The sequence below is a fragment of the Citrus sinensis genome, chromosome 9 (genome assembly GCF_022201045.2).
Source record: "Citrus sinensis cultivar Valencia sweet orange chromosome 9, DVS_A1.0, whole genome shotgun sequence".
In the NCBI taxonomy this organism is placed as follows: Eukaryota; Viridiplantae; Streptophyta; class Magnoliopsida; order Sapindales; family Rutaceae; genus Citrus; species Citrus sinensis.
Genome location: NC_068564.1, coordinates 1,833,909 through 1,855,217, shown reverse-complemented (window position 1 = coordinate 1,855,217; position 21,309 = coordinate 1,833,909). Strand labels below are relative to the sequence as shown.

The 21,309-nt window shown below is 36.1% G+C and overlaps 4 protein-coding genes across 10 annotated transcripts; 2 read left to right on the top strand and 2 right to left on the bottom strand.

Annotated features, from left to right (window-relative positions):
* Positions 1–1,551: 1,551 nt before the first annotated feature.
* LOC102607017 (hypothetical protein) lies at positions 1,552–5,842 on the top strand. Its single transcript, XM_006490581.4, has 4 exons — positions 1,552–1,977; positions 3,778–4,039; positions 5,018–5,085; positions 5,226–5,842. Exons 1-4 carry the CDS (start codon positions 1,843–1,845, stop codon positions 5,526–5,528), a joined length of 768 nt encoding a protein of 255 aa, XP_006490644.1. The 5' UTR covers positions 1,552–1,842; the 3' UTR covers positions 5,529–5,842.
* A 406-nt stretch (positions 5,843–6,248) lies between these two features.
* On the bottom strand, positions 6,249–9,193 carry LOC102606714 (uncharacterized). 2 transcript variants are annotated; one of them, XM_015534065.3, is made up of 3 exons: positions 8,847–9,193; positions 8,229–8,277; positions 6,249–7,676 (listed from the first exon to the last, which is right to left on the bottom strand). In XM_015534065.3, exon 3 carries the CDS (start codon positions 7,222–7,224, stop codon positions 6,565–6,567), a length of 660 nt encoding a protein of 219 aa, XP_015389551.2. In that variant the 5' UTR covers positions 7,225–7,676; positions 8,229–8,277; positions 8,847–9,193; the 3' UTR covers positions 6,249–6,564. The 2 variants fall into 2 exon arrangements, with proteins under 2 accessions (XP_015389551.2, XP_006490643.2); XM_006490580.4 differs by lacking the exon at positions 8,229–8,277.
* A 1,204-nt stretch (positions 9,194–10,397) lies between these two features.
* Positions 10,398–11,787, top strand: LOC102631009 (septum site-determining protein minD homolog, chloroplastic). The gene has a single exon (XM_006490578.4). It carries the CDS (start codon positions 10,499–10,501, stop codon positions 11,453–11,455), a length of 957 nt encoding a protein of 318 aa, XP_006490641.1. The 5' UTR covers positions 10,398–10,498; the 3' UTR covers positions 11,456–11,787.
* Positions 11,788–12,098: 311 nt separating this feature from the next.
* LOC102629810 (uncharacterized) lies at positions 12,099–17,349 on the bottom strand. 6 transcript variants are annotated; one of them, XR_371992.4, is made up of 14 exons: positions 16,951–17,349; positions 15,976–16,181; positions 15,745–15,815; positions 15,463–15,551; positions 15,183–15,233; positions 14,732–14,827; positions 14,565–14,641; positions 14,191–14,392; positions 13,500–13,574; positions 13,105–13,355; positions 12,948–13,017; positions 12,785–12,864; positions 12,613–12,691; positions 12,099–12,515 (listed from the first exon to the last, which is right to left on the bottom strand). XR_371992.4 is itself a non-coding variant. In XM_006490573.4 (14 exons), the coding sequence occupies exons 1-14, from the start codon at positions 17,242–17,244 to the stop codon at positions 12,445–12,447; spliced, it is 1,728 nt and encodes a 575-aa protein (XP_006490636.2). In that variant the 5' UTR covers positions 17,245–17,348; the 3' UTR covers positions 12,099–12,444. The 6 variants fall into 6 exon arrangements, 5 of the variants coding, with proteins under 5 accessions (XP_006490636.2, XP_006490637.2, XP_006490638.2 ...); XM_006490573.4 differs by having other exon boundaries at positions 12,769–12,864; positions 16,951–17,348; XM_006490574.4 differs by having other exon boundaries at positions 12,769–12,864; positions 15,976–16,167; positions 16,951–17,205.
* Positions 17,350–21,309: the final 3,960 nt, after the last annotated feature.

The following is a 21,309-nucleotide window of genomic DNA, read 5'->3' as shown; positions in this document are numbered from 1 at the left end:
TGTTTTCTTGCTGGGGCCAATCAGCCACCATAGTCTTGGATATTTTGATACGAAGTTGTTCAACACGTATCTGCTATCTAGAGAATTCTTCAAGATTAGTCGTAACTGGTATGTAATCATCTCCTAATTAGTTCATTTTGGTCAACTACGCATTTATCATTTCTCCCCCATTGTTACATCAGCATTGTGTAACCGTAACTCCTAATACGCATCACCCCCCCCACCCAAAAAAAAAAAAAAAGACATTGAAGAGAGAAGGTATCTTCAATTTGTGCCCCACTCGTAATATGTATCATAAGCTCCTTCACACAGGAGACAATGCATGGCTCTAGCTATAACTATAGCTTATGCTTGTTTTAGGGAGAGGGACTCCATGATAATTGCAATTCCATTGCTTAGTCTTGAAATTTATTGTTCTAATGCCTTTTGGATTAAAAAAATATTCAGTAAGCTCTGACCCTTCACCATTTTATATGATTTCTGTTCATTTTCCTTGACTCCAATATCAGAAAATTTTGCATTCCCAGAAAATATAATGTGGTAAATGTTTACAATGCAGCCTGTATGGTACGTTCCATCTTAAATTAATAAATTTACATCCCAAATTTTGTAGTCATGTATGTACGAATAAGTCAGAAAACAAGAACAAAAGCTCGGGAAGTCAATAATAAAAAAACTTCAGGGACCGGAGATTTTTCAATATAGTGTCGGAGTGAGAGCGGTTTACCAGATAGCTGTGTACAATATTCATTGCATTATTCAAGTAATAAACTGTTTTGTGGTTTTTAATTCATACTCCATATTTGCTGCTATGATTAAAACCAAGAAGCACAAAATAAAATAATCATAAATTCATGAAGAAGTGGACGGAAATCATAATGCCTCATGAGTCATGACCTTGTAACAATAATAACTCATTCGAATTTCCTTTTTGCGACCATGCGTTACGCCCTAGCTTACATTTCCACAAATACCACCTAATTAGAGGCTAAGATATCTAAAGCAGCATTCAAATCAAAATATTTTATGCAAACGAGGATCTAAATTAGCATTCCAACTTTTATCTTCAAATTAAATTTAATTAATTCCTTCAGATATTGGTACGTTGGAGTCGATTTATAATAGAGTACGAATTTCGACCACACAAGTAAAATAATAAATAATAAAAAAATTTATTATAATTTTAATCTTATGATTATAAAAAAATATTATATCTTAAGAGTAATTTCAAAATAACCAACGCAATTGTTAATTATAATAGTTTGTATTGAAATAATAATAAATAAATTGAAAAAAAATCATTTACAAAGGTGTCGGCGTCTCGCATCGCAGGTTAATTAATAATTACAGTTGCATGCTGGGGGCCACGTCATCCTTCTGACTGAGTGCCGCTCATCATATCCGTTAGTGCCTGACAGTTGTAAAGATAACTACCCAGTACCCATCATTTTCGTAATTTTGCCCAAACTCCAGGGCCCATTTTATAACCTTCGTTTTAAAATTTTTTTTTTTTTGAAAGTAATACAATAAATTCAACAGTTTAACATTTTGTGCTGAAAGAATTTTTGGAAGTTGAGACTCTCTCCTCACCAACAGAATATAATTCAAGAAACCAGAACAGGAGAATAAATAAATAAATAAATAAATAGATAAATAAAATTTGAGTAAAACGAGGCGAAGGATATTCAAATTTATCGAAAGTGAAAGTGGAACTGACGTTGAATTGAATCAATCGATTGATTCGATTTTCTTTTGCTTTTACATAGACAGAGAAAGCGAGAAGAGTGAAGAAAACTGCAAAAACGCTTAGGGCCAAAAACTAGGGTTTAAGTAGCGACGACGATGACGGATGTGAGGCTTCACATTTACGATGTGACGAATAGTGGATCGGAGAAGACGAACAATACTATTTTGAATATTAACAAGATCTTTAAAGACGGTATAGGCGTCGGCGGCATCTTTCACAGCGCCGTTCAGGTAACTGTAACTCTCTTTCTCTATCTATCTGCTTTCTTTTAAGTGCTTACGTGTTAATTGATTGATGTTAATACTCTGTGTGAATGAGATCCTGGATTAGATTCGAAATCTAGTTTTCCTCCTCCCCCCTCTTCCTAGTTGCTGATTAAAATGTGAGTGATTGTGTTAATTTAGTGTATTTAATGGGGAATGTTGTGATTGAGGATGAGATCTGGTAAAAATTGGTACTTTCTGTTGGTACGTTTGGTGTTTTGTTTTGTGTGTGTGTGTGTGTGTGTGTGTGAAGTGTGTGTTTTAATTGCATTGACGTTAAACTGTGGAACTCAATTACAATGACAAATGGACCGCACCTAAAGTTTGTTGAAGTGTAAATTGTTGTAGTTGACTATGTTCTTGGTCCATATCTTGACTTTCTTGACTTGGTAAATCGATTAACTAAATTCGAGCATTCATTTCTATCATTAATACTTGTCCTAACCTCTATCTGGAATTGATTCAGCAACTAGCTAATAAAATGCATTTTTGCAGGTAGTAGTTTTCAATCATTACGGATAGTTAAATCAAGGGTTACTGACACCATATATGCAAAGAGAAGAACAGTTATGTTATCCTAAATTTGTTGCAGTAAATTGTCAAAGAATTTGGGAGGACTTGGATTTGCCTTTAGGATATATTTGGAGTTTAATTTTGAAACAGTCTCTTTTTTTCTTTTCCCTCTAACTAGAGGAATTGGCATGTCATGAAGCTTTGGGTTGAAAGAATGGAATTTTTCTGAGGGACACAAGTATGGCTTTTCCTCTGCGAATCTTGCAATTTGGAAATGAATGGAAAAAGACTGAAATACAGAAATATAAAAGTTGTATAGATTTCAAGTCCTCATTACTGTATTTTATGTTGTTTGTAACTGGCCGATCGAGGTTTTTTATGGTTCGTCGTCATAAAATCATTCCCATAAGCCTCCTCATAGGGGCTTCAAACTCGTAACTTTCCAGTAGGTTCAGGTTTAGTACCAAAAAGGGTAGGTTGGCTTTCTTCAAGAGGTGAACCATTCCTTTTGTTCCTGCTGTTTATCTTGGGGGAACTGGCCTGTTCGTTCTTGGTTGAATCCCTATCATGAAGTGGGTTGGAAGAATTAGTGCTAGGGTGTCATGCTTCAAGTTTGATTATCTTATTCTAATTTGCTTTAATGAAACAATAAATGTTTAACAACCTTTAAGAGAAGACTGGAAGAGCTCTCTCCATAGGTCCTCTTGATGGGATGATGACCATATATGTTTGTGTGTTGTACTGCTCGACTCATATGCCTTTTTATTTTCTTCTCACTAAATAGACTGTATGTTTGATAGTGGTATGAGTCAAATATGAATCATACAAATTATTCATATGAAGGATTACTTGCAATTGAATAAAGTTGTACTCATTCTTGTTTGGAAACCACATTTGTATATTAGTGGAAGCTTGCCAATGTGTCCTATGCAGCTGTGTGAAGTAACAAATGTGGTGTATTTTGTTTGGATTTTGACATAATGCTCTTTAAACAGTGAATCATTTCCTTAGTCTTACATGTATTTTCTCTTCCACTTTCAGATGACTCCTTCCAACCCTTGTTGATTTTTCAAAATAAAATAAATAAATAATATCTTGGTAATTAGTTTCTTTAGCTCCCTTTAGCACATGTTGGTTCTTCTTAGGATTTCATGCAGATCTTCTTTTAGCAACAATTGTTCAATTGTCTTTAGGTATTTTAGTCCATATGGTTTGAACTGTAGGGGTATAAATTCGCTGTCCTTTACTCCACAGGTATATGGAGATGAAGAATGGTCTTTTGGGTTTTGCGAACAAGGATCTGGAGTCTTTAGTTGTCCATCTGGAAGGAATCCAATGTATACATATCGTGAGTCCATTGTTCTTGGGAAAACAAACTTTTCAATCTTCAAGGTAAATCAGATACTACGGGAACTTAGTAGAGAGTGGCCTGGAAATTCGTACGACTTGTTGGGCAGAAACTGCAACCACTTTTGTGATGAGTTTTGTGATAGACTTGGTGTGCCAAAGCTTCCAGGTATTCATTATGTGAAATTATGTAACCTACTACAGTCTTATGTCTTCCTTGGTGCTACATTCTTAAATTCTTGTTTAATGTTATATAGGGATGAATTGACTGATAAATAGTTGCTTCATTTACTTTTGGGGGTTTATGAATGTTAGTACAATGTCAAGATAAACACAACTAAACGATAATGTCACTTCATTTAGCAAGCAGGCATATTGGTATGCAAGTTGATTTCTTTTGATAACATATTTTAACAATTGTGAAAGATAATTTTCTACTAAGAATGAGTTTGCAATCTGAAGAAGTGGACTTATATTCTGAAAAAGGTGTTTGTTCTCATTGAGGTTCTCCAACCATTTGTTCATATCTTTGGGTGGGCCTGACCAGCTCAGCCTAAAGAAAACAGGTTAGGTTCCTTGGGAAACGGAGTTGATGCCTGTGTGGCTTGTGATGCTTATTTATTAGATAATCAACAAAGGACTAACCAAGGAACTATAACTACTATTTGGGGTGAGACCTTTATGCTGGTGGAGTTTTAAGTGCGAAGCTCAGTCCACTACTAGTTAATGCTGTAACATATGACAGTTGAACTTTACTTTGATATTGCTGTTTTTGGCCAGAGAGATAATTATGTGCCATTTATCTTTTGCTTTAGTGATCTGTGATTTTACGTTTGTATGAGATGATGCTTTGCCAAAATAGTTTTCTCTGTTTTAAGTGCCAAGCTCAGTCCGCTGCTAGTTAATGCTGTAAAAATGACAGTTGAGCTTTACTTTGTTATTGCTGGTATTGGCCAGAGAAATAATTATGTGCCATTTATCTTTTGCCTTAGTTTTGTTCAAAGAAGCCTGTGCTGTATGAGACAATGTTTTACCAAAATAGTTTTCTCTATTTGAAAATGGATCTGCAGCGTTATCTTATTCTTTTTTTCACATTTTACTAACCTTATGACTGAGGGAGGCTTCATGTTCTAATTTTTTGTTTTAGGTTGGGTTAATCGTTTTGCCAATGCCGGTGATGCTGCAATGGAAGTAGCAGGAACCACAGCATTACGGGTAAGATCCTAATTTGCATTTGCAGAAGCCGTCAGCCACCACAAGTAACTTGTGAAATGATCTGTGTGATAGTGTGAGAGTCCCAGTAATGTAAATTTGTCATTAGCATTGCTCTTACTAATCTATTGTGTTTACTGCAGTTGAGGCAAGCCAAGACAGAGATCGTCTCAGCTAGCAAAGTGGCATATCGGTTTCTCGCAGGCGTTGCTTCCAATGTCAATGGAACCAATGGGGCCAATGGAACTAATGGGGCTGTTCCAGATTCTCCTAGCAATTCAAATAGAGGAACTCCTAGATTCCAAGGGACTTGGTTTAAAAACCTTATTACCACCGGGGCCAAACCTTCCAGTAGTTCAGATATCGAGAATCATGAAGAGGAATTATCATCTGCTACAGGATCAAGGTCCAGAAGAAGTTCCACTGCAACAGAATCAACAACTTGATATTCGAAGAAACATCTTAAGAAGTAGCTGTGCTCAAAGATGAAACCTTGCAAAAGAACACATGGCAAGAAATTCAATTGTGTATCAATGTAAAGTGTCTAATTGTTACTTCAAATTGAAATTTATCGATTGTCAATTCAAGGGACCAAAATATGATGATTACGGAATCTGAAGATATTCTCTCCCCTTTACAGTATCTCATACTTGTTTTTCCTGGAGTCCAGGAACTGTGGTGCTGTGCTTGAGGCAATTGTGTATTTCTGAGTTGGTTTTCAGACCTTTTCCAGTTGAAGTAAGATTTTTGATTTCTTTCATGTTTCTTTCTATTTTTTTGGCGGATAGCAAGTGCCTGTTAATTGCGTAGCTAGTTTTTCCAAATCACTATATTGCGGATGCATTTTATCCACTTAGTCTTTGCTTCCCCTTTTGGACTGAACAAATGTTATTGGTCACTCATGACCAAATACAACAGAATTTCTGCTCTAAGTTGGGTGGGGTTCCGGAAGGATAAGCCTTAAACGAGCTTTATGATGTATTAATTTTTTTCATTTCTCAACACGATTGTCGCAATTTTAAACAAATAGAATCCGCATGCTCCCCATCACCAGATCACGTGAACCATTCTACCAGAACATAGCATATAAAATGAAACTAAAACTCCTTAAAGCAACAACCTCTAAGCTTTTCTGTTCCGAATAACAAGTTACAAGAGATTATAAATTAGTTAATCATAACAAATTACATGAGACTATAAATTAATAATTCATTACTCGATACATTATTAAGTCAGGATACGCCTGCTAGAATCCAGTGAATCTCGCAGAATCACTCACGAGCCACAACAACAGAAAAGACCTCAGATACATATACAGAGGGGATTGATTCAAAGTGTCTAGGTACCAAGAGTCAATGAAGAGAGGAAACGAAATAAAAAACACAAGCATGCTAGTTCAACATTGTTCTTCAAAGAAGCAACACACAAATAACAGCACCAGTGAGGACACATTCATAATTAAATATATACAAAACCATTATTTTAGACTTTGAACCAAGGCTCATCACTCTTTAGCATTCCATTGAGGACAATAGTGTTGACTTGTGCATCCTCTCCAATCTGGAGTGATGAAACAGCCTCGGCTGCAATAAGACCAGCTGAGAATTCTGAAGGCCCCCAACCTCCATCATCAAGATATGGCACGCTCAAATTTCTTCCAAAAGGCCCATACGTAAATGACCAGTCACCATTTCCAAATTCATCCCACTTGCATCCAGAACTGTAATCGTTAGAGAGCCACCCGATCTCTTCAAGTGTACACTTTGGAGGGTTGTGATGAGGGAGGGATACTCTCCTTCCACTTGTGAAGAGGTCTAAGTTGCCATCACAATCCCAAGGGTTGAACCCGCCTTTTTGGTTCAGAACAAGCTTACATGAATCATCAGAATCTTCACCAAGTACATGCAGAGCAACAGCCTCAGCAATTGCAGCACCTTCTTCATCAAGCCTTTGCTGTTCTTCCTTCTTTTTCTGTTTCTTCTTTTCTAGCTCTGATCGGATGGCTGCAGAAGTAGCAAGGGCTTTCTCCAGACGCCTCTTCTTCTTCTCAGCCTGTTTGATGCGATCCAATTCATCCTTAGCCTGCTTCTTCTTGGCTTTCCGCACAACAGGTTGCACTTTGTTACAAGCCATGTTATCCATTACAGACAATAAATCCCTATAGACTCAACCTTTACAAACTCAGTCCTGTTTGTTCAGATTCTTTCCTTATGGAGAATTCCTCTAAATTGTATACATTTCCCTATAACTATATTTCCACCTTTACTTGTCCTGTAACCCTAATTAATGTCTAGTTCAACCTTGTATTGAAAACTAATATAACGCTATACTCACGACCACTACACCCACTCAGGTCTGTAGGAATACCTCATTTTGCGAACAATACAATCCCAGACTGAGACAACAGGAGACAACAGAAGAGAAAAATGGTAAGCACTCACAGACCCATCCCTAGGCTGCATTCTTCCTAATTTCCCAGAACCCTTGCATTTCCCCATTCTGTAAACACCAGAAGAATCAGTAAAGTTATGAAAATTGCAGAAGCTACAATTCAGTCAGGTTCAGACAGCTCACATGGCCTTGCCAATTCCCAACTGCACTTAGAAGCAAAAGAAATCAGCTATTAGCCACTAGATTGAGAAAGAAAGCACATACAAAGAGAGACTGCTTTCCAACAAATGACAAGAATAGAAAATAGTGTTCACAGATAGTTGATACAATTGAACAAACAAAACTACAACATCAACTACAGATCTAGTTTTCTGGCCATTAGTGCCATGCAGCAAGACCAAAAGAGACAGAGAAACTCAGTTAAAGGCATTCATAGCATCTATCAAGGTCCTAAACAATGCACTTCTCGGACCGAACGGGCGTTGCATATTAGAACTCATTAAAGCCCGATTCGCAACACACCACAATCCAGGAATACGAACTCCAAGAAGACATCCACAGCTAAAAGAGACATAAAGTAAAACCACATGCATGAGCAAACAGAGACACAAACACATGGAAATATTACAACTCATCTGGTGATCTACAGACCATATTACAAATAAACATAATCATACTCTAGTAGCAAAATATCCGAACTGAAAGCTAGAATGAGAAAATCATATTCAAGGAGACGGGAGTTTTATTTTTCGTACTCCAGATCACTGAAGAACTGCATGAGTCCAATTGTGTAACCTAAGAAACCTGAAATGGAGCACCTGATTAATTCCTTAATTGACAATCCACAATAACTATATAAGCCAACAAAAATTCTACACACATATGACTGCTAAGGAACTGTATGTAAGAAATTAAAGCTAAAAATGTCACTTCATAGCCCTAGCATAATTCTAGTTACTGAATCCAAAGCCAGTTGAGTTGGTTAAAATTTTCATATTTTTTTCAATCACCAAATTAACCGTAACATCAAATTAAATTTCTTGGTAGCCAATCAGGGGCTATCAGAGTATAATATCGGATTATCGTTAACCATATAAATTAATCAAAATTTCGCAGAACAAGATCCTTTACACAACTTCAATCGAGAAAGCCGATACAATTGAAATTGACACGTACCCATTAATTTAAGCACGAGATCTAAATCGACCCAGATGAAAAAACCTCAAATTCATTCGATATAAATCAATAAAAAAATATGTACGAATCAGATCCAAATACCCATCAAGCCAAAACAAACAAATCCCAGGCAAAAATAAATAATAACAATAATAAATCAATTTCAAGAAAAAATTGTAAAGGATAGAAAATCAAACCTTGCTAAAAACTGGTACCCTCGAGATCGTGCAGAGCAGAAGAGCGAGAGAGAAAATCAATTACAGCTGAAATTTTAAAAAAAAAAAAAAAATTTGCGTGCGTTTTGCCTTGGATCTACATAGCAGAAGAAGCTGAAGAGATAAAAATTAACTGATCACGTGCCATTGACGAATGGAAACGGAACACGTGTCAGACGATAGGGGTGTAGTTGGATGTTAAAAGCGTAAAATTTTTTCTAGAATATCTCTGACTTTTGTTGATTGGGGACAGAGACATAAGACATTGCGAAGGTGCGTTGTGTGTGACACGGCTATCGTTTCGACACTTGCCGGCTTTACTTTGATTTAGAGGACTACTAGAATGAATGATCATCAAGTTTCGAGTTCCACTTCAACTAAGGTAATAGCGTCCGTCCGATTGGAGCTTCCTTCGCTTTTGGAAGTTTCACTGATGATCAAAAGTATTCGACTTTTGTGGGTCCCAGATTTATTCCTCCATCAGAGAGCCGTGGACGAGTAAAACATGTCCGTGCAGATCCGGCCCGATACGTTTAGCCCCATTTGAGTTGATCGATGATAGCAAAGATTTTCCTTGCATATGTGCGTGGGTCCCAGATTTATTCCTCCATCAGAGACCCCGTGCAGATCCGGCCCGATACTTTTAGGCCCATTTGAGTTGATCGATTTCGCATTCTTATCCTCGAACTCAATTTCACATGAATGCATGAGCTGCACCATTCACCAACCACTTTTGCGCACTGGGCTGACAGAATTTCTACAATCTTGTCGTCCTAATCAGTGAATGTCGTATGAAAAGTGTAATATTTTATTACCACTCAAAAAGAAAAATGAACATTTTTAGTATTGTTACTTTTGTCCTGCCAGGTTGGATCGTAGAAGCTTTTTAATTAAATTACGCAATATTTCATCAATTTGGTTGTTGTGCAACTATTAAAGAGCTATTACAATGGTGTCACCAAGGCATGTTTTATTTAAAAATTTAATTTATGTCTATTATTGTATCGAGTTTTAACTTGGTGTCTAAAGTATAATTCACCTAAAAAAAATTGTTAAATTCATAGATATGAATTTAGTTTTAAGTTGCATTTTTGCTAAGCACTGAATCAAATGTTGTTAGAAAAGATAAATAAAAAATTATAAAAATTATAATCATTAAGGAATTATGACATAAAACTTTAGATGCATTATAGAATTCTTCATTAATCGGTGGTTTCACATCAGATTGTGAATTTGTGACATGAAACCTCTAATTTACTGTAGAATTTCTCCTGCTATTGCATCGTGTTTTAAAGGAGTCTAGAGTACAAACATGAGTTTGTCTTATTATGCAACTATTTATACTAAACTCATATCCTTTTCGTGCCAGTAATGGGCCGACTTATTTTACATCCCTAATTCCCAAGTAAAACTGGTTAGTTGGGCTGGGCTCCGTAAAAAAATTGAGCCAAGCCCAATAAAATTCAGGCTTACATGAATTTAGTTGGGCCCAAAAAATTGTGAGCCTAAATGTAAATATTTCACACTCCCAAGTTGCCAATATTCAGATCTCCGATTCTTCGCCTTCCAGCCAAATGATCTCATATTCAATTTCATTCAATTGACAAAACCTTGAAACCCTAATTCACTAACCAATGCTTTCTCTCATTCCCTCTCCAACAATCCAATTCAAACCGCTATTCCCTTCCAAAACCATCAAACCCCTTAAACCCTTTTCTTCAAAATCCAGCATCCAATCCGTTCTTCAATGGAACCGGAAGCCCGAGCTCGCCGGCGAGACCCCGCGCGTGGTCGTCATCACCTCCGGTAAAGGCGGCGTTGGCAAGACTACCACGACCGCCAACGTCGGCCTCTCTCTAGCTCGTTTAGGCTTCTCCGTCGTCGCTATCGACGCCGATGTCGGCCTCCGCAACCTCGACCTCCTCCTAGGCCTCGAAAACCGCGTCAATTACACCGTCGTCGAGGTCCTTAATGGCGACTGCCGCCTCGACCAGGCTTTGGTTCGGGACAAACGGTGGTCGAATTTCGAATTGCTCTGCATATCGAAGCCAAGATCGAAACTTCCATTAGGGTTTGGCGGGAAAGCCCTCACTTGGGTTGTTGAAGCTTTAAAATCGCGACAAGAAGGTAGCCCTGATTTTATTTTGATTGATTGTCCAGCCGGCATTGACGCTGGGTTTATAACGGCGATAACGCCGGCTAATGAAGCTGTGTTAGTTACAACGCCTGATATAACTAGCTTAAGAGATGCTGATAGAGTTACAGGGCTGTTAGAATGTGATGGGATTAGGGATATAAAGATGGTTGTGAATAGAGTGAGGACTGATATGATCAAAGGAGAGGATATGATGTCGGTTTTAGACATTCAAGAGATGTTGGGTTTGGCTTTGTTAGGTGTAATTCCTGAGGATTCAGAAGTTATAAGGAGTACGAATAGAGGGTATCCTTTGGTTTTGAATAAGCCACCTACACTTGCTGGGTTAGCATTTGAGCAAGCTGCTTGGCGCCTTGTTGAGCAAGATAGCATGAAGGCTGTTATGGTTGAAGAGGAACCCAAGAGACGTGGGTTTTTCTCGTTTTTTGGTGGGTAGAATGATTTTGATCAGTTGATGGTCCCTTTTGTTTTTGATTTCGGGGAGTTTCTGAATGCTGTGTACAGTTGGTAAGTAAAGTCTGCATTCTTTGTAGTGATTTTATGAGTTTTGGATTTCAGGTTTAGGGGTGTTGGCTGTAACTGTTGGATTAGAGGTTGGGTCAGTTGTGTTTCCAATTTTGTTGATACGATAATGTAGTGGTCAGTTCAAGGTTCAATTTTGTATTTTTGAAAGCCAGAGTGGAAGTTGCTGTGAACCACTGAATTTGTTGGATGGTAATCAAGCAATATTTCAGTAGTTCAATGAATTTTATCTCTTTCACATTGGAACTCGTTTGCCTTTTATTTTCCAGCTTGTTCTATGATGGATTATGTAATATAAGATGATACATCGATGCACATTGGGTGAAAATGATGCTTATTGAGTGATTGCTGAATATGATGCTTATTAATTGATTGCTGACTATGAATTAAAAGTATACATGTATATGGAGAAATATAAACAGTGAATGTGGTTTGAACTGACAATGAAAGGATAATGAATATCTTGTGCATTCTTTGAAGCAACTGCCCGTGATCTGGTGCATGTTTATGCTCAGATCATTTAGGTTACTTCAAGTCCTGCCATTTTGGATGGTTAATTGAGAGACAAAAACAACAGTGGAGATAGGAGCCTTTATTAGCATTAAACGTATGTACAAGGAGGAACCATTTCCTTTTTCTATTTCATTTTTGGTGCAAGAAACATGCACAAGACAGTTACTCGTCCCCTCGAGACAGTTGGCCCGAAGGACAAACTTCCATTTCAGTTGATCCCCTTCCATTAATTTCCCGGTCCTTCATTGGATGGCCAAAGGTCCAAATCCAAGTATTCAATAGATTTTGTCAATACAATATGTGACTTTTAAGTTTCATCTACATCTATGTGGATCTGAGTCTTTGTACTGGATTAAGCAATGAGCAATTCAAATGTAAGCAGCAGCAGAGTTAATGCCTTGCATCTTGGGATCTAGTTTGCAATTCATGGAGCAATTTGGGGCCAACAGTGGTGACGTCACCTAATCATTCAAAAATGTTACCACTTTCAGACAATTTATCAACAAAATTTGCCATTGAAGATCCAACATATAAAATATCACTGTGAACATTCATTACCTGCTCCAAGTGTTAAGATGACAATTTCAGGATGAGGATCCCTGAGTATCTGAAGCGCTAGTTTATCAACCACATTCCCCTGTACGAAAAACAAAGGAACATAAGAGAGAATCAAGCCACCAAAACAAAAAGAAGCAAAACTCCCAGTGCAGATACCAAACAAGGGATGTACTCGGATGGTGGGCCAATTATTGAAGCAGCTAAATCCTTTCCATTGATATTCCAATCATTTGTTTCTCTGGCAGCATAGACCTGACAATACAAATCACACTGTTAATAGCCATTATCAACCAGAAAGAGGAAACTGCAAAGATGATTAACCAAAATACTAGTACCGCTGAAACCACAACTTGATCGGCCTCAGAAAGTGCATTGGCAAAGTCATCCTTCAATACTACTAGACGACTGAGAAAATTATCGAGATTAAGTCGTAGGCAATACGATAAGATAACGGGAAAAGACACTGCTAGGAAGAAATCTTGTGGCAAATACCTGTAAGTATGAGGCTGGAATACCGCAATAAGAGCCTTATTTGGAAATCTCTGACGAGCTGCTTGAAGAACTGCACGAACTTCTGTTGGATGGTGTGCAAAATCATCGTATATATGGCATCCATATATTGTTCCAATCAAATCAAAACGTCTAGAAACACCCATGAACTTGCTTAAAGGCAACTTTAAACAAGCAATTGATTCATGTGATTGTCTTTTGTCTCCAATCAATGTTAGGACTGTGGCAATTACCTGAAGAAGAACTATAATAAGTTAATACATAAGAAATTATATTTTATGAAGTCCGAAATAAGCAACTATAAGAAAGAAAATAATCTGAGGTACGCCCGGCCTCTAATAATTCCGAACTAAAAAACAAAAAGAAAGATGACTCACTGCTAATGAATTCAAGACATTATGAACTCCTGGAATTTGTAAACTGATCTGAGCCAATGGGCGCCCTCTCTCACACTACAAGCACAAAGAAAGATTAAAATAGATCCAATGAGGCCACCATTTTCTCATAAACTTATCAAAAAAAAGCCAAAAAAAAAAAAAATCTGAGCAGAAAATCAGATATCATGATGGATGTATGTGCATACTGACCATAAAAAGTAAACTTAAAAAATCTGAAAATATGTATCAAAATGCACAACCTATTTCAACTCAATTATTGTATTCTGAAAGCACAAGAGACAAAAAGGAATATCTTAAGTCAAAACACACAGACAGTTATATGAACTCTGCTTATGAGCTTCTGCTCATAACTCTTGTTAAATCTTGACATTGTTACTCATAATTTGGCATTTGGAAGAATGCCACAGAAAGCAGTTATGGCCGAAAAAGAATATGTTAAACAAAACAAAAGCAAGCAGATGGATTTTTGAGGCCAGGTATTCTTCCAATTACCATAAAGCCTCTCATAAAATAAATTGTGGCTCAAACTACCAGTTCAAGGTCTCAAAATAAGTTATAGAATCTAAAAATTATTGTCAATCTTTGTATTTCTTTTCATACAATTCTAAGAAAATTGGAATGAATTTCCAGAATTGCGATGCTTTCTTTGTAAAGAAACAATGATACTTACCAAAATATAATCACTACCACCCTGTACATTTGGACAAACGGATTCAGCGTACCAATCATTAAAACTTGAAAAACCATAAGTTATTATTTTGTAATCATGCCCTTGTCCCCATAGATCTGAACTTTGATTAGAAACCACTCCACCAGAATACTTCAATCCAGTATCTTGTTTTATTTGATCCAGCAAGGACCGTGCACATTGACTGCGCTTACCTTCCCAAAGGAATTTCATAAATTAGAATCCATGAACATTATAAGCCTGTAATATGTGTTAGTTGTAGACTTCCAAATGACAGAATCAATCAAAGAATCCAACAGATTGAGCAATAAGAGCAAATACCAAGAGCTATTTTCTGTCAACTGATTTTTCCATACCTGTCCCCGCATATGACAAGATGTCCACCCACCCTGATCTGCTTCAGGAATCTCCTAAAAATACTTTTAACAGCATCCTAAGTGGCAGGAAATAAATATCAGTAAAAAACCATAAACCAGTTTTCATTCTCAACTTTCCAAGCAAAAAAGCACATCAATCACCAAACCTCATCTTCAAAGATATCAACATGCTCCCAATCCAGATTTGTCACTACAGCTACAGAGGGTGATAATCCCAGGAAGCAACCATCATATTCATCAGCCTACCTCCAACAGAAGTATATGAGTGTTAAATGTGATTCTTAATATAAACAAGAAAGCAATGATAACGCGTAAAACAATTATTTGCACTGCTCTCTCTATATGTTTCAACAGCCACAAAACCATCAAATGACATTTAATTATTCAAGAAAATAATGTTTTAAGTTGCAATTGCATAATTTTGAAGACATGTACAGTAGAACACGCATGTTCAAGTTTGAATACTCATGAAAGCAAAGAAAAGTCATATTAAAGCTTCTAGAGAAAATTCATACTAATATGAAATGTAAATCTTCATGCCATGTGTCACACCGTATAAATTTTATCAGAAAAAATGGAAAACAAATGTAAGCATACCTCCAGCACAAAGTTTTTGCCACCTCCATAAAATATGCTTCCGTCTGGAAACTGCAAAATAAAAATTTATGTCACCTTCAACTTCTGTTGTCAGACTCGACAATGATTGTTTGATTATGGAACATACTTAGTTCACTGGAATGATAAAGTATCAAAGACATCAACGAGGTAAATGGTTGAAGAAATGGGAACTATACGAAATTCTAGCTGTTAAAATACAAAAGAGGTGATGAACAAGAATTCATTTAAAAAATTCTTCTTTTATCAGATAAGATATTACCTGTGGCACATGTGCTCCAACTATAGCTGTAAGATCATCCCCCATTGCCTTCAGAACATAGGCAAGCATGCTTGCAGTTGTACTCTTCCCTGCATATATTAATATTAAATTGCAGAAAAGATAAGATGTTCATTTGAGTCAGCTCAAGTGTAAATATCAGTACAATTAACTGTATCAGCAGCATCAGTATTGTTTATCTCATGTGATGAAACGTGGCATTGATCTGAGTAGCAGTGTTTACAAGATAAAATTGACAACAATAATAGCTAGTAATAATGTTACCATGACTGCCACTGACAGCAATAAGATTGTACTTCTCCGTTAGCTTAGCCAACCAATAATCTCGCTTATAGCTGTGATAAGTGAAAACAACCACTGATCAATGTATTACGATAACCCTTAACTTAGAACTAGTCCAACTGAAATAACTTCCTTAACATTCAAAAGGAGAAGCAAGCAGTTTCAAAATTATAGCCATACAATGCCTAATCTGATACACATCAAGATACCCACATTGGTACTCCGACAGATTTGGCATGTAAAATCTCCACATTATCTTGTGGAATAGCACTTGAAGCAACAACAGCATTAGGAAATCTTGAGCCATCATTGCCCTGGATATTTGAAACAGAGTGACCAATATGCAAATTTGCCCCAGCTTCCAGCAGTCCTTCCATGTAGCTGCTCCACACTAAATCTGAGCCACTAACCTCAAAACCCTTAAACCAAATACAAGTTACTAAAAACTTCACCCAGTTTGCAATTTAGTTCATCGAGTTTCTATTTTAATCACTGAAGAAATTTACTAATAGAAAGCCAATCAACATTCATAATCAAATTTTTTTTTTGAAAAAAAAAAGAAGAAGAAGAGAGCTAATAGCAAAAGCGAATAACAGAGGAATCACTCTAGTTAGGCCTTTAGCCAGGAATAGCGCCCTTGGTCTCTCGATCCAGAGCTCATAGTAGGCGAGGGAGGACGGACGGGAAAGCTAACTAACTCGTGCAGGTGAAACGAAAGTAGTGTGGAGGTCAACCCAGACATGAAACCTGTAGTGACTGCAAAGGTGAAGGCGATGATGGCTCCATACCAAAGGACTGGGGATTCTTAAGAACGGAAGCTAAGATTGACCATTCCGAACTGGTTAGGAATGGGCACCACTATCCCAGCCCGGATCCAGCCAGGTTCTATTGATCATGTCCCCTTCCCAACAGTTGTACCTTGTCTTGGGGTATATAATCACAACAATACTGAATAACTCATTTAGTGTGATGAATTGAGTTCATCAAAATGGACTTAACAGAGTTATATTTAACAATCTAAGCCCGCCCTTTTCGTATTCTTAACAAATGAAGCAAATAGTGAGCGAAACATAAAAGATTTCTTTATTTTACTTAAGATTTCCTCCTTCTCAACCACTTTCTCAGCAATCAAACAGAAAATCAAGTCAGTGTTTTGACCTCCCAAAAAAAAAAAAAAAAAGAGCTTACTTGTTTGAGAGCGAGCTTGGCGAGTGCAGATAACCCAGAACCACCAATTCCCACGAAATGAATCCACCCCTTTCGATTTTTGAAATCGACAATGCATTCTTCATTTCTTTTAAATGTGCAATTTGTTAAAACTGAAACGCTATTTTTCTTCTTCATAAATAATAATATAGAAGGTGCGGTTCGATTAGATTTGAACGAGAGAGGAATGTTTCCGAAAAAATAGGTTTCAATTTTCTCCAGAAAGCTGCCTGGAGAATGAAGTGAGTTGGAAACTGATGCCACCAATTTTCCCATTGTGTATAATTTTCCCGGGAAACTGACTAGAAGAGTTTAGCTTGAGACTTCGCAGTGGGCTTGTCAGTGAAGCCGAAAAGGGCACCGTGAGAACATTCTGAATACAACATGCGCGAAATGACGGCGTTTGCTTCTCATAAGTCCATATTGTCAAAAATTGACGCCCAAGCCCACGATCGAGCCCAAGCGAATTAACAGATAAACCCACCAATTATTCAGCTAAATCGTATGGACCTGATTGTAAGATTAAAGTCCAGTGCAAGCACCCAAACGAGCAGTGGGAATGTGGAATCAGTTGGGAACAAGAGTGACAATTATATTGGAGAGGATTAAAATTTAGATAGTGATATATAAGATTTAATATAAGTCTAGTTTTAATAATTATCTAATTATAAATATATTAGTAATAGTCTCATGTAATATGAGTTGTAATATGAGTATAGTATCATGTAATTCAAAAAAAAAAAAAAGTGACGATGATACTAAAAGTATCCTCATTAATTATCCTTTAATTATGTTGTGCATTGCAATATGAAGTATGTAAACCACAATAAACCATAAAGAAAATAATAGAAATGAGAAGAAGTTAAAGGAGCGCAATTATAACGGCCAAAGATAGTAGAAGACAAGTTTGTAGAGCTTCCATTGATGTGGCAATGGATGAACTACAATGAATTACAAAGTTTTGGTTGCTATTTTATTTATATGAAGCAACTAATCAGCTGCGAGGTGGAAGTATTTGTGAATTTGCTACTATCAAACTTCTTAAATACATTAGTTTAATGGATTTTTTTATAATGATGTAAAAAGAATTTCATTTGTTTGGGGGGAAATTTGAATGTTGACATGGGCTAATGACTTAATGACACATGGCAAAGAAAGTCAATAAAGTGAAGTTCACTTGTTTGACCGAATAGCAGTATAACTCTCAAAAGTTAGGAGATAAGCTCCCTGCAAAAAATGATAGTTTTTGTAAATATGTCTAGTTTCAAAAGGTATTATCAGAACTCAAATTTTGTTGATTAGAGACAGCACATGAACAATGCACGCCATCATGAGAAAGAATTAAATATTTTCTTTTTTTTACTAAGAGTAATGAGCCAATAAGAATAAAAATTCTTTAAGCAAATCAATAGGAGGGAACCACGTCAGCTGTCCATTGCTGCTCTTCTGAAAAGCAACAAGACCATTGCACCAGCTTTTGCCATGTAGAAAAGAGCAAGGACCACATAAAGGATAGAGGAATTACTTGCTCACCAAACTTATTTAGTCACTATCAACTAAATAAAAAAAGACAATAATAGCCCCACCTGAGGAAGGCAACACCAATAACAAATCTCCACTTGGTAGAAAAATGAAATTGCTCTTAGGGCACCAATCTTATAAATGCAGCTCAAAACACAAGACAAAAGAGATCTTTTTTTAGATCTCAGTTCTTAAGGGGCTAGTTCATCTTCTTCTTCCTTCATTTTCACACCTCCATGGAAAAATTTGGCCATCTCATTTCTCAAAGAAACTTTTATCTTATTATTATCTTAGAAAACTATTTAATCTCCATAAGACCCACGTCTCCCTCATATTACTATTCATTATCACCAACCTTTAATAAGGTTTTGCTAATATTGTAAAGTAAATTATTTAATACTTCATTTATATAGTGGATTGGAGATGAGTTACTCCTATGGATGTAGACTAAAGGGCCGAACCACGTAAAATCTTATGTGTTCTTTATGTTTATGCTTATTATAATGGTTTTGTTTCCCAAATCGCATTTCCTTCATTAGTTCACTTGAACTATACCACGAGCCTCAAATAAGCTCTCTAGAGCTATCCTCAAGTTCACCAAAGCTCTATTTTAAGCTCTCTTGAACTCCCCATATCAACTTTCTAAATCAACCCCCCACAAACCTCTCCATATTATTTTAAACTCGGAACACTCCAATTCACCTCCCAAATCACTTCAACTCACCTCCCAAATCATCTCAGTTCACATCTCATACCACCTCAACTGTTCCTCCTACCCTAAACAACAAAAATACAAACCTAAACCCTAATCTTTGCTAGCCCAATCTCCCCCTAAAAATAATAAATTTATTTGTTTTGATCAAATTTGACCTGAATCTGGTGAGAAGCACCCCTTAATGGTTCAAATCAGATCTTAACAAAAATTCAACTAAAACAACATTGTTAATGGTGGGATTTATTATGTGCTATTTGATTTGAAAGGAAACATCACTACTCTATTAATTAACAGTTACTAGTTACGCAAATTATAGGAAATTGCTTATTTTAAATTAGTTTCTTAATTTAATTAAAGTCTAGCTTCCTTCCTATTCTTGCAAATAATGTTTGTTTATATCAGTAATAAATAAATATTTTTATTAGATCGATTTGCCACCCAAATTTTGATTTCATTGTTAATTCTTTCTTCCTCTCTTTTATCTTAATAAAATTTGTGGAATTTATACAAAACAAACAAATAAAGAAAGAATATGAATAATTATATTCATGTTTATAAGTACCAAACATCAGATTCTTACGATCTTTTAATTATTGTGTTTAAATCAATCTAGTTTTCTTTATAGGTTGTTAATCCAATAAGGACAGAGAGGGAGGGAGGGAGGGAAGGAAAAAAATGTACCTAAGTGGTTAGATAATTGAGTAGCATGGAAAAAAAACTACTTAATTGTTAAATAATTGAGTAGTATGAAGAGAATTGTTGTTGTTGTTCTTCTTATTATTATTATTTTAAACAATTATCCATTTCAAGTTGTTTAATTGGTAAAGATAAACTTAAATTGAAAATTTTGATATTATTGTTTATTTTGTTCAATTATTCTAATGGTCCGTAAAAATCATACTATTGATAATAAATTTTTTATCTCAACATCATAGAGCAACCCTAATATGACATACACAAATCAATCACACTTTTATAACTCACTTCCTAAAGTTATTAGTTTAAAATACATATTATTTTTACGAAGGGTGGATAAACATACTTATAAGAAAAATTAATTTGTGAGTAAATTATTAGTTAATTGGCCATCCTAGACAGTAAATTCCTAATCCATGGGAAGAAATAAAAATAAAATCTTATATGCTTGTTGCTTAACGCGTCTCTGCCTTTGTAATTGTGGACTCTTCTCTCTTGGCATACACGTGGCTTGCCAGTTTTTTTTTTAATTTTGACTTTTGAGAAAGAAAGTGGAAGACCAACGAACCAACATGAACGTACCCGAAAAGCCCCCCAACCTCGGTGGGTCGTGTCGGTCTCCATTTTTAATTGGGCGGTGGAAGAAATTCGCTAGAAATTGGTTACCTTTTTTGTTTTTAAAAGAATCAGTAATATGACAATGTAGAGTTTTGGTGGATCTTAAAACATTTGATTCGCATTATAATGATTTTTTTTTTTATATATAAGTTTAATCGAATAATTTTTAAGTAATTTTACTTAATTAATTATTTAAGTTTAACACACCTTTTACTTTTAAAAGATACAAATTAAAACGATAAGGATACTAGGATAGGTCGCAGTTAAATATACTTTTTCAGGCTAGTGTCAGTGACTCATTATTTGAAATGGGCAGGTTCATTATTTGACTTTTATTATAATAACTGTTGCGTGGGATGCTCTCTCGACGTTTTGATAAGTATGCCTTGATTGTAATGCGAGCCCCACTAAATACAGTAATTTCCCTGATCAAATCATCAAATAATTCAATATGGAGCCAAAAAGCGAGTGCATGAACCACTAAAAGTTACGTTTCCCTATAGACAATTTGGGCCCCCAAGGTTGGTTTCTCGTAGAATTTACAAGTTGCCCAGTACCAAATTAAAAAAAAAAAAAATTATTGAAAGTTCATGACGATATAATGCATTTTTCCGACAAGCTAAAGTGATTATCTTTTTTTTTTCTTTTTTTTCGAGTGGGGGGACTCTTCTTCTGGATATCTGTTGTTGTTTCCACGTTTAATTTCTATCGAGTTTTGAGTTTTTTAGGGCAATTTGCTTGAGAATTATTTGCCGTTTTTCATTCACAAAAGTAGGTTGCCTTTTTGCCGA

Coding starts and splice junctions, on each gene's coding strand:
- LOC102631009 (XM_006490578.4), top strand. CDS start 10,499: ATGCTTTCTCTCATTCCCTCTCCAACAATCCAATTCAAACCGCTATTC.
- LOC102607017 (XM_006490581.4), top strand. CDS start 1,843: ATGACGGATGTGAGGCTTCACATTTACGATGTGACGAATAGTGGATCG. Junction 1,978..3,777: donor TCTTTCACAGCGCCGTTCAG/GTAACTGTAACT, acceptor TTTACTCCACAG/GTATATGGAGATGAAGAATG. Junction 5,086..5,225: donor CAGGAACCACAGCATTACGG/GTAAGATCCTAA, acceptor TGTTTACTGCAG/TTGAGGCAAGCCAAGACAGA.
- LOC102606714 (XM_015534065.3), bottom strand. CDS start 7,224: ATGGATAACATGGCTTGTAACAAAGTGCAACCTGTTGTGCGGAAAGCC.
- LOC102629810 (XM_006490573.4), bottom strand. CDS start 17,244: ATGGGAAAATTGGTGGCATCAGTTTCCAACTCACTTCATTCTCCAGGC. Junction 15,552..15,744: donor TGCTGTCAGTGGCAGTCATG/GTAACATTATTA, acceptor TAATATATGCAG/GGAAGAGTACAACTGCAAGC. Junction 12,692..12,768: donor CCGAGTACATCCCTTGTTTG/GTATCTGCACTG, acceptor TTTTTCGTACAG/GGGAATGTGGTTGATAAACT.